Genomic DNA, 13,409 nt, shown 5'->3' with positions numbered 1-13,409 from the left:
CAAATATTCTCTGATTGTCCCTATTGTACATCAAGTTAATCTGTCCATCAAATATGGGTTCTTCCCCAATGCTTGGAAGTCTGCTTCAGTGATACGTGTTTTAAAATCTGGTGACCGAACACTGGTGGAAAATTACCAAACTATAAGCATTCTTCCAGTGCTATCAAAAGTAGCTGATAGATGGGTGGCTGATCATCTGACTGATCACCTCAATCAGGGCAACTCCATACATCAAATGCATACATCAAATGCATACATCAAATGCATACATCAAATGCATACATCAAATGCATACATCAAATGCAATTTGGATTCAGAACAAACCATTCTACCGAAACAGCCAACTGCTATTTTCTGGATTGTATTAAATTTAAACTGGACATAGGTGGTGAAGTCAGCAGTCCCACAAGGGTCAATATTAGGCCCCCTTCTGTTTACCATCTATATAAATGATCTCCCACAAGTTAACATACAGATGTATGCAGACAATACAGTTCTGTATGTACACTCAAAAAATAGACAACTAGTTGTTAACAAGTTAACTGAAGCTATGGTACATGTTTCTAAATGGATGACTAATTATTGCCTGCATTTGTATTTGTATTTCGAAGTCAAAGGGTTAAAAAAATTATAATAATAATCGACAAGACTGTATGTACTTCTCTAAGAAATCAATTGATTCTTCCCAGCGAGCTGTTCTTGTTAATGGGGAGAATCTGAAAGTTGTTTCTAACTTCAGGTATCTCGGCGTCATTTTGGACTCCAACTTGACATTTAAGAAACATGTGAAGGTGATTAACACGATCAAGATTGGATTATTCAACTTTAGGTTTGTAAGACCTTTCCTTCCTCTGGAGGCCTCCAAACTATACATGCATGCAGTGATCTTCTCACATCTGAGATATTGCCTCACCATTGAAAAAAGACTAAAAACACCAGCAAATCAGCTCCAAGTGATTTTAATTCGGGACTTATTTATTTTTTGTACTTTTTCTCCCCAATTGGTAGTTACAATCTTGTCCCATCACTGCAACTCCCCTACGTCACAAGCAGGAGCTACTATTCTGAAACCAATTGAATCACTCTACAAACAAACACTTAAGAGTTTTGATAACAAACCAAACATTTGTCACCATTGTCATATAATCTACAAACATAATTTATTTAGTCAGGATAGTTTAAGCATTATGTAGATGCAAGCCTTGTCTTTAACATCTTGCATGGTCTTGACCCTCCCTCCACCCCTATATCGGCATATCATGCTCAAGGAAAGCACCTCCAGGATAACAAGGGCAGTAACTAGAGGGGGTTGCGTTGTCCCTTTTCAAAACAGTAAAATTGGTAAATCGGCCTTCTCTGTTAGAGCTACAATATACTGGAATGCAATGTCCATGGACTTGAGAAGCTGCACTGATTGTTGCTCAACTCTATCCAAACCTGTACACATGAGTTATCTGTGGTTCCTCATGTAAGATGACAGTTGATGATAGTGTTGTTGTTGTTAGAATTATATATTATTGAATGTAATGTATTTGTATGTTGTATTGTTTTAGTGAGTATCTGCCCAGGGACGACAGGTGCAAATGAGCTTTTGGCTAACCCTAGTACATTTACATGGATGTTGCATTATTGTAATATTGATGTTGATTAATGTGCATTGTCCCTTATAAATAAATAAATAGAATACATTTCGTAACAGCATATACCAACAGACATGCTGTGTCTTCAGCTGGACTCGCCTGGACTTTGCAATGTTTAGTATGCTGGATCTGGTAGAGTACGAGGGGAAGATTTTAGTGGTAAAACTTCTCTATCTACCTTGTCCATCCTCAGCCTGTGGACCACTGCTTCCTGGTCCTTTAGAATCCTGTTCTGCTCACACAGACGACCCAGAAGTTTCTAGAGCGAGAGAGCGAGAGCGAGAGAGAGAGAGAGAGAGAGAGAGAGAGAGAGAGACAGTTCATTAAAATGTCAGAGAGCAAATTAAGACATTGGAGGGAGGGTGTTTGCAGGAGCGAGTAAGGTGGCTGAAAGTTGATGGTTTAGGGTAGGAGGAGTGAGGCTGTTATGGGACGGTTTGATGGAGGGACAGGGCCTTACGCTGGTCTCAAGCTCGTTGAGATTCAGTGTAGGGTGCAGCTCCCTGTAGGGGTCATCGAATGGAGGCACCTGGGAAAACAGAGACAGGATTCTTAATACTTACATTCTATCAACCAGACCCTATTCAAACTAATCATTCATAGACCATTGGTTTGTAAAACAACCCACACATCATTTTACAGAAGGCTTCAGTGAGCCATACAGTAGGAATGGCACAGACCCACCCAGTTGTAAACAACACTTTATCAATGGCGTAGCACAGAATAGAACTAGTGTAACAACACCATACCATACCATGTGCATAGTACATGCATAGTATATCACTACTTCAGAGTACTGTACATAACACATCGGTATTAATACTGAACAAATAAGATAATGACAAAAAAAGAACAAACAAAAAAAACATATATAAATCGGTGTTTACAGTATGGAGCAGAGAGCGCCAATAGGGCAGGGTTCCCCAACTGACGATCCGCGGGCCGAATTTAGCCTGCGGGTGATTTTATTTGCCCCCCCCCCCCCAAGTTTTCTGCGTATTTTATTTGGCCCCCCAATTATTTTTTATATTTTTTATTGTTGGACATAAAAGACTAAAAACACCAGCAAATCAGCTCCAACTGATTTTAATTTTGGAATTTAATTTTTTTAACTTTTTCTCCCCAATTGGTAGTTACAATCTTGTCCCATCACTGCAACTCCCCTACGGACTCGGGAGAGACGAAGGTCATACATCCTCCTAAACACAACCCTGTCAATCCGCACTGCTTCTTGACACACTGCTCACTTAACCCAGCCACGCCAATGTGTTGGAGGAAACACAGTCCAGCTGGCGACAGAAGTCAGTTTGCCAGCACCCTCGACACGCCACAAGAGCGCAATGGGACAAGGAAATCCCAGCCGGCTGAACCCTCCCCTATCCCGGACAACACTGGTCCAGTTGTGCACCGCCTCATGGGTCTCCCGGTCACAGCTGGCTGTGACACAGCCTGGGATCAAACCCAGGTCTGTAGTGACACCTCAAGCACTGCGATGCAGTGACTTAGACCGCTGTGCCACTCGGGAGGCCCTGGAAATCTGATCTAAAGTATTCCTACACATTTGCGATTCTTGCGGTCAATTTGCATTCTACTAATTATTTGTAATTATGTTCCGGCCCCCTAACAATCCGCTCAAGAAATAATCGGCCCGCAGTTGAATCCAGTTCATGATTCCTGCAGTAGGGTGAGCTGGAATGATTACCCCCTCTGTCAAAATGTCAAAGGTCATATCCAGGTCATCTATTTCAGTTTTTCCCAACCCTGGTTCTCAAGTACACACAACAGTAGACATTTTATTGTATCCCTGGACAAGCACACCTGATTCAACTTGTCAACTAATCATCAAGCCCTCAATGAGTTGAATGAGGTGTGTATGTCAAGGGCTACAACGAAACTGTGTTTTGTTGGGGGTACTCGAGGACCAAGGTCGGGAAACACTGATCTATGTCCTTATGGGGGACTGTGATTGGATGGTATATGAAGGAGGATATGACATCACAGTGGAGAAAGAGGGGTACAACAAAGAGGGAGGGTGGTTGGGGATGTTGTAAAGCACTGACACACTATTGAGCTACAGCACAAGACAGGACATGACATAGAACACAGATGGAAAGATGAAGAAACATAAAGCTCTGTGAAGCAACATGGATAACTAAAATCGCAAATGAATTGGTAAGACAAAGAAACCAAAAGCCAGTTCTGTGGATAGAGCCTAGCATCTAAAATCCACATGCTAGAATAGGGAGTGGGAGGGGAAAATCCTTAACAGCTTCTACCCCCAAGCCATAAGATTGCTGAACAATTAATCAAATGGCCACCCGGACTATTTACATTTGTTTTGGGGGGATGGGGGTAAACAGCTACTCGCTGTTTATTATTTATGCATAGTCATTTTACCCCTACCTACATGTACAAATTACCTCAACTATCCTGTACTCCCACACACTGACTCGGTACCGGTACCTCCTGTATATGGCCTCGTTATTGTTATTTTATTGTGTTACTTTTTATTGTTGTTTGCTTTAGTTTATTTACTAAATATTTTCTTAGCTTTTTCTTGAACTGCATTGTTGTTTTTATTTTTGAAACCTTTATTTAACTAGGCAAGTCAGTTAAAGACAAATTCTTATTTACAGTGACGGCCAAACCCTCCCCTACCCCGGCCAAACCCTCCCCTACCCCAGCCAAACCCCCCCCTACCCCGGCCAAAACCTCCCCTACCCCGGCCAAAACCTCCCCTACCCCGGCCAAACCCTCCCCTACCCCGGCCAAAACCTCCTCTACCCCGGCCAAAACCTCCCCTACCCCGGCCAAAACCTCCCCTACCCCGGCCAAAACCTCCCCTACCCCGGCCAAACCCTCCCCTAACCAACTGTGCACCGTTCTATGGGACTCCCGTTCACGGCTGGTTGTGACACAGCCTGGGATCGAACCCAGGTCTGTAATGACGCGTTGCAGTGCCTTAGATCGCAGCGCCACTCAGGTTAAGGGCATGTAAGTAAGCATTTAACGGTAAGAGACCAGAGACTGGTCACCTGTTGTATTCGGCGCATGTGACAAATAAAGTTTTATTTAATTTGATTTGATTCTGTCTAGACTACACCTGAGCCCCATGCCCTAAATCACTAGTGACTAGAAAAGCCCTGAAGAGGGCAGTAGTGGACCTCTGTGGAAAGAGAGAGCCTGCACAAGGAGTTACACTCTAATACCAGAAACCATGTGGCTACAAGGCAAACAATCTGTGCTACAATGATCCAGACATCTTGGAAACGCATATTAGGGGAAGGGGAATATTGTGAGGGAATAGGGGTCTTTGAGTGGTAATGTTTCCTTCCTTTGGGTTATGGCATGACTGGGTCATGGTTAGAAACATTATTTGTATTCCCATGATGACTCATGCGAAAAGTTGAAAGGCTTTAGGTGGGTCCCAGTGGAAATAAAATCATTTGGGGACCACTGTGGGGCCTGTGGGTCATGCTGAAACCTGCCTCTCTGGGACACTCTCTCCTCTCTTACTTGTGAGAAGAGATTTGCTCTAGAGGAGGATCGCTCCACCATTCTGGTTACCATGCCGATAAGGTGATCTCCACCGGTCACCTGGGGCGAAACACACTGTCCATCATTCTCCTGGTTGTCACAGTAAAGACAGGAGCTTGGCCGCAGTAACAGTCCCTGACTAGTGCGGTTCTATTCTAATTTGAATTTGAGAATCAAATTGGTTAAATCGAAGAGACAACTTTCTGTTTGTGTTTAATGTTGAGCAAAGAGTTCAGGTAATTGTAGATCTGATGGGGTGTGTATACTGCATTACCAGAGACTGGTCATTACCATAAGGTGTAAGCAGTCAGTGACAGTGAGACAGTGAATCTGGAATGTGGTTGTGAGAAACAACAGGTTTTTAGCAGGTAGCAGTGTGGACAACATGGACAATACATCTTCCACACGACAATACATCTGAATGCTGTGGCAAACATCACACAAATGCTGTCAACCACACTTTGTGAGGGGTTTAGTGTAACCAACAGTTTATGGGTGATCCAAATGTCATTCTTCTCATCTTCTCAAGACTTCTAGACTCTTCCTTCCCCACCCTTCTCTGTCCTCAGTAGCTACAGTGCCTTCGGAAAGTATTCAGACCACTTGACATTACCACATTTTGTTATGTTACAGCCTTATTCTAAAATGGATCAAATAAACAAAAATCCTCTGAAATCTACACACAAAACCCCATGATGAAAAAGCAAAAACAGAAATACCTTATTTACATAAGTATTCAGAGTGTTTCCATTGATCATCCTTGAGATGTTTCTTCAACTTGATTGGAGTCCACCTGTGGTAAATTCAATTAATTGGACATGATTTGGAAAGGCACACACCTGTCTATATAAGGTCCCGTAGTTGACAGCGCATGTCAGAGCAAAAACCAAGCTACGAGATCAATGTAATTGTCCGCAGAGCTCCGAGACAGCATTGAATCGAGGAACAAATCTGGGGAAGGGTACCAAAAAATGTCTGTAGCATTGAAGGTCCCCAAGAACACAGTGGCCCTCCATCATTCTTAAATGGAAGAAGTTTGGAAGCACCAAGACTCTTCCTAGAGCTGGCCGCCCGGCCAAACTGGGCAATCGAGGGAGAAGGGCCTTGGTTGGGGAGCTGACCAAAAACCCGCTGGTCACTCTGACAGAGCTCTAGAGTTCCTCTGTGAAGATGGAAGAACCTTCCAGAAGGATCAAGGACAACCATCTCTGCAATCTCTGCAGCACTCCACCAATCGGGCCTTTATGGTGGCCAGGCAGAAGCCACTCCTCAGTAAAAGGCACATGACAGCCCGCTTGGAGTTTGCCAAAGGTACCTAAACACTCTCAGACCATGAGAAACAAGATGCCATGGTCTGATGAAATCAATATTGAACTCTTTGGCCTGAATGCCAAGAGTCACGTATGGAAGAAACCTGGCACCATCCGTACAGTGAAGCATGGTGGTGGCAGCATCATGCGGTGGGGATGTTTTTCAGCGGCAGAGACTGGGAGACCAGTCAGGATCCAGGCAAAGATGAACAGAGCAAAGTACAGAGAGATCCTTGATGAAAACCTGCTCCAAAGCGCTCAGGACCTCAGACTGGGGCGACGGTTCACCTTCCAACAGTACAACGACCCTAAGCACACATCCAAAACAACACAGGAGTGGCTTTGGAACAAGTCTCTGAATGTCCTTGAGTGGCACAGCCAGAGCCCGGATTTGAACCCAATCTAACATCGCTGGAGAGACCTGAAAATAGCTGTGCAGCGACGCTCCCCATCCAACCTGACAGAGCTTGAGAGGATCTGCAGAGAAGAATCGGAGAAACTCCCCAAATACAGGTGAGCCAAGTTTGTAACGTCATACCCAAGAAGAATCAATGCTCTAATCGCTGCCAAAGGTGCTTCAATAAAGTACTGAGTAAAGGGTCTGAATACTTATGTAAATCTCACAATCCCGTTTAAAAAAATATATATATATATAAATTAGCTAAAATTTCTAAAGACCTGCTTTTGCTTTATCATTATGGGGTATTGTGTGTAGATTGTTGAGAAGAAAAAAAACGATTCAATCAATTTTAGAATAAGGCTGTAACGTAACAAAATGTGGAAAAAGTCAAAATCTGAATACTTTCAGAAGGCACTGTTAGTTACCAAGCTTTCCCACTTGGCACAAACTAGTTGAATCAACGTTGTTTCCAAGTCATTTGTTAGTTACCAAGCTTTCCCACTTGGCACAAATTAGTTGAATCAACGTTGTTTCCAAGTCATTTGTTAGTTACCAAGCTTTCCCACTTGGCACAAATTAGTTGAATCAACGTTGTTTCCAAGTCATTTGTTAGTTACCAAGCTTTCCCACTTGGCACAAACTAGTTGAATCAACGTTGTTTCCAAGTCATTTGTTAGTTACCAAGCTTTCCCACTTGGCACAAACTAGTTGAATCAACGTTGTTTCCAAGTCATTTGTTAGTTACCAAGCTTTCCCACTTGGCACAACCTAGTTGAATCAACGTTGTTTCCAAGTCATTTGTTAGTTACCAAGCTTTCCCACTTGGCACAAACTAGTTGAATCAACGTTGTTTCCAAGTCATTTGTTAGTTACCAAGCTTTCCCACTTGGCACAACCTAGTTGAATCAACGTTGTTTCCAAGTCATTTGTTAGTTACCAAGCTTTCCCACTTGGCACAAACTAGTTGAATCAACGTTGTTTCCAAGTCATTTGTTAGTTACCAAGCTTTCCCACTTGGCACAACCTTGTTGAATCAACGTTGTTTCCAAGTCATTTGTTAGTTACCAAGCTTTCCCACTTGGCACAAACTAGTTGAATCAACGTTGTTTCCAAGTCATTTGTTAGTTACCAAGCTTTCCCACTTGGCACAAACTAGTTGAATCAACGTTGTTTCCAAGTCATTTGTTAGTTACCAAGCTTTCCCACTTGGCACAAACTAGTTGAATCAACGTTGTTTCCAAGTCATTTGTTAGTTACCAAGCTTTCCCACTTGGCACAAACTAGTTGAATCAACGTTGTTTCCAAGTCATTTGTTAGTTACCAAGCTTTCCCACTTTGGCACAAACTAGTTGAATCAACGTTGTTTCCAAGTCATTTGTTAGTTACCTAGCTTTTACAATGTATTGTGACATAGCACGTATGTGTAAAATACATTGGATTTTGTTTGGTGTGTTAGTGTTCATGTGCATGAGTAGAGGTAGTGGTAGAGCTGTGTTCAGAGATGCCTACGGCACATACCTGTTGATCGAGGTACTCCAGGTTTCTCTGGAGCTGCAAGTCTAAAATGTCCTCCTGATACAAGCAGCAGCAGTGACAGCAGCAATGACAAGGACGAGGACAGTGCAAGACCCAGTACCAGAGAAACCAGTGAAACCAGTAGCAACAGCATCAGTGGCACCAGCATATGTAGAGACATAAACAAAGAGTACAAGGAGAGAGAGTTGTGTATGTACAGAAAAATAGAGAGTAACAGAAACAGAAATAAAGACACAGACAGACAGAGAAAGAGAGAGTGAAAGAGTGACAGAGACAAAACAAAAGATAGACAGAAAGAGAGAAGACAGAAAGAGAGAAGACAGAAAGAGAGGACAGACATATGAACTCACACCAGATACAGCAGTGAAGCACAGCTATAACATACCTTTAGAGACACTGCTGATCTTATTTTAAGCACAGGTAGTTGTCGAGGACAATATTCCTGCTAAGCGCGTGTAGGTGTGTGTGAGGGCTGTAGTCAAGTGTCTCACAAACTTGACATTGGACTCATTGGTCTGTGTCTCTTGATAGTGTAACACGCTTTGGGAGGACGTACCATTTTGCTGTGGAGAGAGGGGGAGGCAGGGTAGTTGTAGTGGTACATTCCTTGGCTTAGCGACCTCCTGTCTCCAGGGTAATCATACTGAAATAAGAGAAATAACCAGGATGTTCTAAGATCTCTGGGCTAGCAACACAAAGAAACATCTTCACCAATTACACATTTTTACAATCACTTTGGCACTCATTTCAGAACTTTGATGTCATTTTTCAAAACTCAAGACACAAAACTCACAACCGATGATCAAAATGCACATTTTTCAAAACTCTAACACTTTTCCAATTGCTTGGATACAATACACATAAAGCTAAGATCATTTGTTCATTGAACTAAAATCACCTGTCTATTAATTTCATTACAATGATCTAACTACCAATTGATACAACTGCTCAAAATGATAAGAAATGTTGCATTACTCTTAATGCATAGTTTTATGGAAACTGATTAACAATATTCCATGTTTAGATCATGAAAGTGTCAGGATAACAAGATCCATTGACACCAATAACCGTGGCACATGAACTAATTGTACTACATTATCTATGGAGGGTATATTTCATCATCATTCTTTATCAGACATTGTTTCTATGGTCCCATGTATCACTTTTCCAGACCATGTTTTCAGGTTTGACATTACTGACATTTGACAGTACACTCACCATCCACTTTATTAGGTACACATATCTAGTACTGGGTAGGACCCCCTTTTCCTCCACAACAGCCTGAATTATTCAGTGTTGTACGTTAAGAGATGCTCTTCTCCACACCACTGTTTTAAACAGCTGTTATTTGAGCATTTGTGGCCTTTCTGTTAGCTTGAATGAGTCTGGACATTCTCCTCTGACCTCTCTCATTAACAAGGTGTTTTGGCACACAGAACTGCCGCTCACTGAATTTGTTTTGTTTATCGCACCATTCTCTGTAAACTCTAGAGACTGTAGTGCGTAAAAATCCCAGGAGGGCAGCTGTTTCTGAGATGTGACCACCATGTGTGGCACCAACAATCATACCACGGTCCAAGTTGCTGAGATTCCGCATCTTGCCCGTTCTAATGTTTGGTCGAACAATAACTAAAGCTCTCTACTCTATATACTCTATATGTTGAGTTGCAGCCAGCCACATGATTTGCTGTTTGAAGGAGCAGGCTATTTGCGCAAGTAGGTGTACCTAATAAAGTGGCCGGTGAGTGTATGTATGCAGGCCCTTGTAATTGCTTTCCCAATTCTGACAACTAGTTACTGATGTTTGATTTCACATTGTGGTACGAGTATATTTTGAAATGAGTGGTATCCACCTACAACAACATAGCGATAACATGGAGCCAGCAGGTGATCCAGGTCACAAGAGGTCAAGCAGTGGGAGGAGGAAGACAAGGAAGACGTATTGGTCAAAGGAATGGCAGGGGACAAGCACCCCTTCTGAGAGGTGGTTGTGGGCCTCGTTTGAGAGGTGTGGGGGAACGTGGTAGAGGACAAGCACCCCTTCTGAGAGGTGGTTGTGGGCCTCGTTTGAGAGGTGTGGGGGAACGTGGTAGAGGACAAGCCTCCCTTCTGAGAGGTGGTCGTGGGCCTGGTTTGAGAGGGGGTCGTGGGCCTGGTTTGAGAGGTGTGGGGGAACGTGGTAGAGGACAAGGCCACGGACCAAGACAGCGGCAGCAACAGCAAAGAGTGTCCTATGAAATCCGAGCATTAGTTGTAGACCATGTCGTAAATCACGGCATGACAATGTTGAGTCAGCTACAATGATTCAACCAAACCTCAGAAGATCAACCGTGGCCTCAATCATCAGAACTTTCCACAATGAGAACCGGTAAGTCTTCAGCATGCACTAAACATTTGGCTACTCTCAATTGTCAAATGACTGTATACTGCATGCCAGTGTGTACCACAGAGTAGGTGATGTGACTAAATGTGTTCTTACTGTAATTTTCCCTGCAGAATCGAGACTAGGCCAAATAGGGGATGCAGAGGCAAAATTCTGACTGACCAACAAGAGTGGGCTGTGGTCAATTTGGTTCGGGCCAGAAATGATATTCACCTTACAGAAATTTGGCAGCACATCTTGGACAATGACGACATGTTCAACAATGTGAAGCCATAAGTTTGCCGACTATTGCACGCATGCTGAAAAGGCACCAGGTGTCTCTAAAACAGCTATACCATGTGCCTTTTGAAAGAAATGCAGACAGAGTGAAGCAACTGAGGACTGAGTATGTTCAGTTTCAAGATGCCTGTTGTGAAAAATTCCCCAAAAATTCTACATCATTGTAATCAGTAATTCTCTATCCAAAATGTATTTCTAGAGGGTGATGGAGCTGGATGCTGATGAAAACCATCACAAATTCCTCTTTTTGATGAGGCAGGCTTCAACCTGGCCAAGACAAGGAAGAATTTCATTGGCCAGAGGTTAACCAACCAAGTACCTGGACAACGTGGGGCCAACATCACCATGTGTGCGGCTATATCAGAAGATGGTGTGGTGGGACACAGACCTCGTATTGGATCATATAATGCAGCTCTCCTTGTGTAACCTTCCTTGATGAGATAAATCAGGTCTGTAGAGCTGATGTCGTGACCTATGTCATTGCTTGGGATAATGTCAGGTTCCACCATGCTCAAATGGTGCAAGCATGGTTTCAGGCCCATCCACAATTTACCACCCTGTACTTACCCCCATACTCTCCTTTCCTTAACCCGATTGGGGAATTTTTCTCCACATAAAGGTGGAAGGTATATGATAGGCGCCCTCACGAACAAGCCACCCTTCTCCAGGCCATGGATGACGCATGCAATGACATCACGGCAGACCAGTGTCAGGCCTGGATTCACCATGCCCGAAGATTCTTCCCAAGATGTTTGGCCAATGAAAACATCCTTTGTGATGTGGATGAGAACCTGTGGCCAAATCCACAACAATTATTTGTTTTGCTTTTTACAGTAAGCCAGGCCAGGAACACTGCAGTTGACATTTTACTGTAGTTTTTTTTCTTTTTTGTAGCTAATTATTTTTGCTTTGATTCAAAGAAACCTATGTTGTGATTTTATTGTATTTCATCAATAAATTTTAAGATTTTGTTAAATGATTTCACTGTGTCTGTTGTATTCTCTCTGCTAGTCCTTTTACAGTAATGTATTTATGTGTAGTACCATAATGAAACATCACATATTTTGTACTAGAATATGTAATGATTGTACAAACAACTACACAGTGAAACTATCAATTTCTTGTGTGTTGGTGATCTAAATTAATGTTCCTTTGGTATTTCATGATAAACGAGATATTTGAACCAATTATTCTGCATGTGCAAGGTTTCTTTAAAGATATGAATGCACAATGCAATGGTTTGAACATTGGACAGACTGTGCTACAAGTGATGACCGTTTTGAGTTTTGTGTCTAGAGTTTTGAAAAATGACCTCAAGGATCGGAAATTAATGCCAAAGTGATTGTAAAAAATTGTAACACATCTACCATCTGGTCTTTTTCCATAAAAATGATCGTCAGGCATAACAAACATACACTGACACAGCGCACACACACACACACCCTCTCACCTTGGGTGAGCTCAGTGATCTCCTCAGTCCGTACACAGAGGGGTCAGCGTAGATCACATCCTCCTGTAGCCTGCTTGGTCCTCTGTCAAACCGGGCCGAGGGCGAGCGGATGGGCGAGGCAAAGCTATGAGGGCCGGGTGAGTAGGGACCACCCGAGGATGAGGAAGGGGACCTGGGGACGGACCTAGACCTGGGCTGAATGGAGAGACGCCTCATGGAGGTCTGGGCTGCATCCATCTGGTTGTAATAGGCAGGGCCGGGTGGGGGACCGTATGGGTCTCGAGGGGGCGGGGGTCCGTCCCGTAGTGAGCATCTCTTGTCCTCGTTGGTCCAGCGAGGGGGGCCCAGGCGGTCGTAGCCCATGGCTGACACAGAGCAGATGCTGTCGGGGCGTATGCCCAAGGGGTAGAGGGGGTACTGCTCCACGTAGCCTGGACCACCCACCACGCTACCGTAGACGCTGTAGTAGTCAGCTGGAACACCCCGGTTCACTGTGTAGTAATGGGAGGTACTGGGGGAAGATAATGAGAGAGACAGAGAGATAGTTGAAGGGAGACATGTAGTTGTAGACACACAAAAACAGCTCTCTTACTCATCCTCTCTCCCATCCCCTCTCTCCTGCTCTCTCTCTCTCTTTCTCTCTCTATCCTCTCTCTCCCATCCCTCTCTCTCACTCCCTCTTTCTCTCTCTCACCTGTTCATGTCCTCCTGTACAGCCATGACTCTGCGCTGGTTGACCCACTGCTGTAGCTGGGTCATGGAGCTCTTCCTCTGGGCCTGTCTCTCAGGGTTCGTCCGTGGCACAAAGCCCCGTCTCAGCACCACATTCTCAGGCTGCTCCCTCACCTCCCTCCCCTCTCTCATCCCTCCCTCT

General features: G+C 43.7%; 1 protein-coding gene across 8 annotated transcripts in view; it reads right to left on the bottom strand.

The window, feature by feature from the left end:
• LOC139536115 (pleckstrin homology domain-containing family A member 6-like) overlaps window positions 1-13,409 on the bottom strand; it is a 335,460-nt gene that overhangs the window by 143,884 nt on the left and 178,167 nt on the right. For 7 of the 8 annotated variants that reach the window (XM_071336301.1, XM_071336297.1, XM_071336296.1 and 4 more), the window contains 6 exons: window positions 13,230-13,409; window positions 12,536-13,046; window positions 8,980-9,066; window positions 8,406-8,459; window positions 2,101-2,169; window positions 1,819-1,899 (listed from right to left, as the gene is read on the bottom strand). The exon at window positions 13,230-13,409 is cut by the window's right edge and continues 369 nt beyond it. In XM_071336301.1, coding sequence (XP_071192402.1) covers window positions 1,819-1,899; window positions 2,101-2,169; window positions 8,406-8,459; window positions 8,980-9,066; window positions 12,536-13,046; window positions 13,230-13,409 — 982 coding nt within the window. The remainder of the gene's footprint in view (window positions 1-1,818; window positions 1,900-2,100; window positions 2,170-8,405; window positions 8,460-8,979; window positions 9,067-12,535; window positions 13,047-13,229) is intronic. The other variant, XM_071336298.1, reaches the window with a different exon arrangement.

Source organism: Salvelinus alpinus, chromosome 12 (assembly GCF_045679555.1).
Source record: "Salvelinus alpinus chromosome 12, SLU_Salpinus.1, whole genome shotgun sequence".
NCBI lineage: Eukaryota > Metazoa > Chordata > Actinopteri > Salmoniformes > Salmonidae > Salvelinus > Salvelinus alpinus.
Note: the sequence above shows the minus strand (reverse complement) of the source record. Positions and strands in the feature narration are given on the sequence as shown.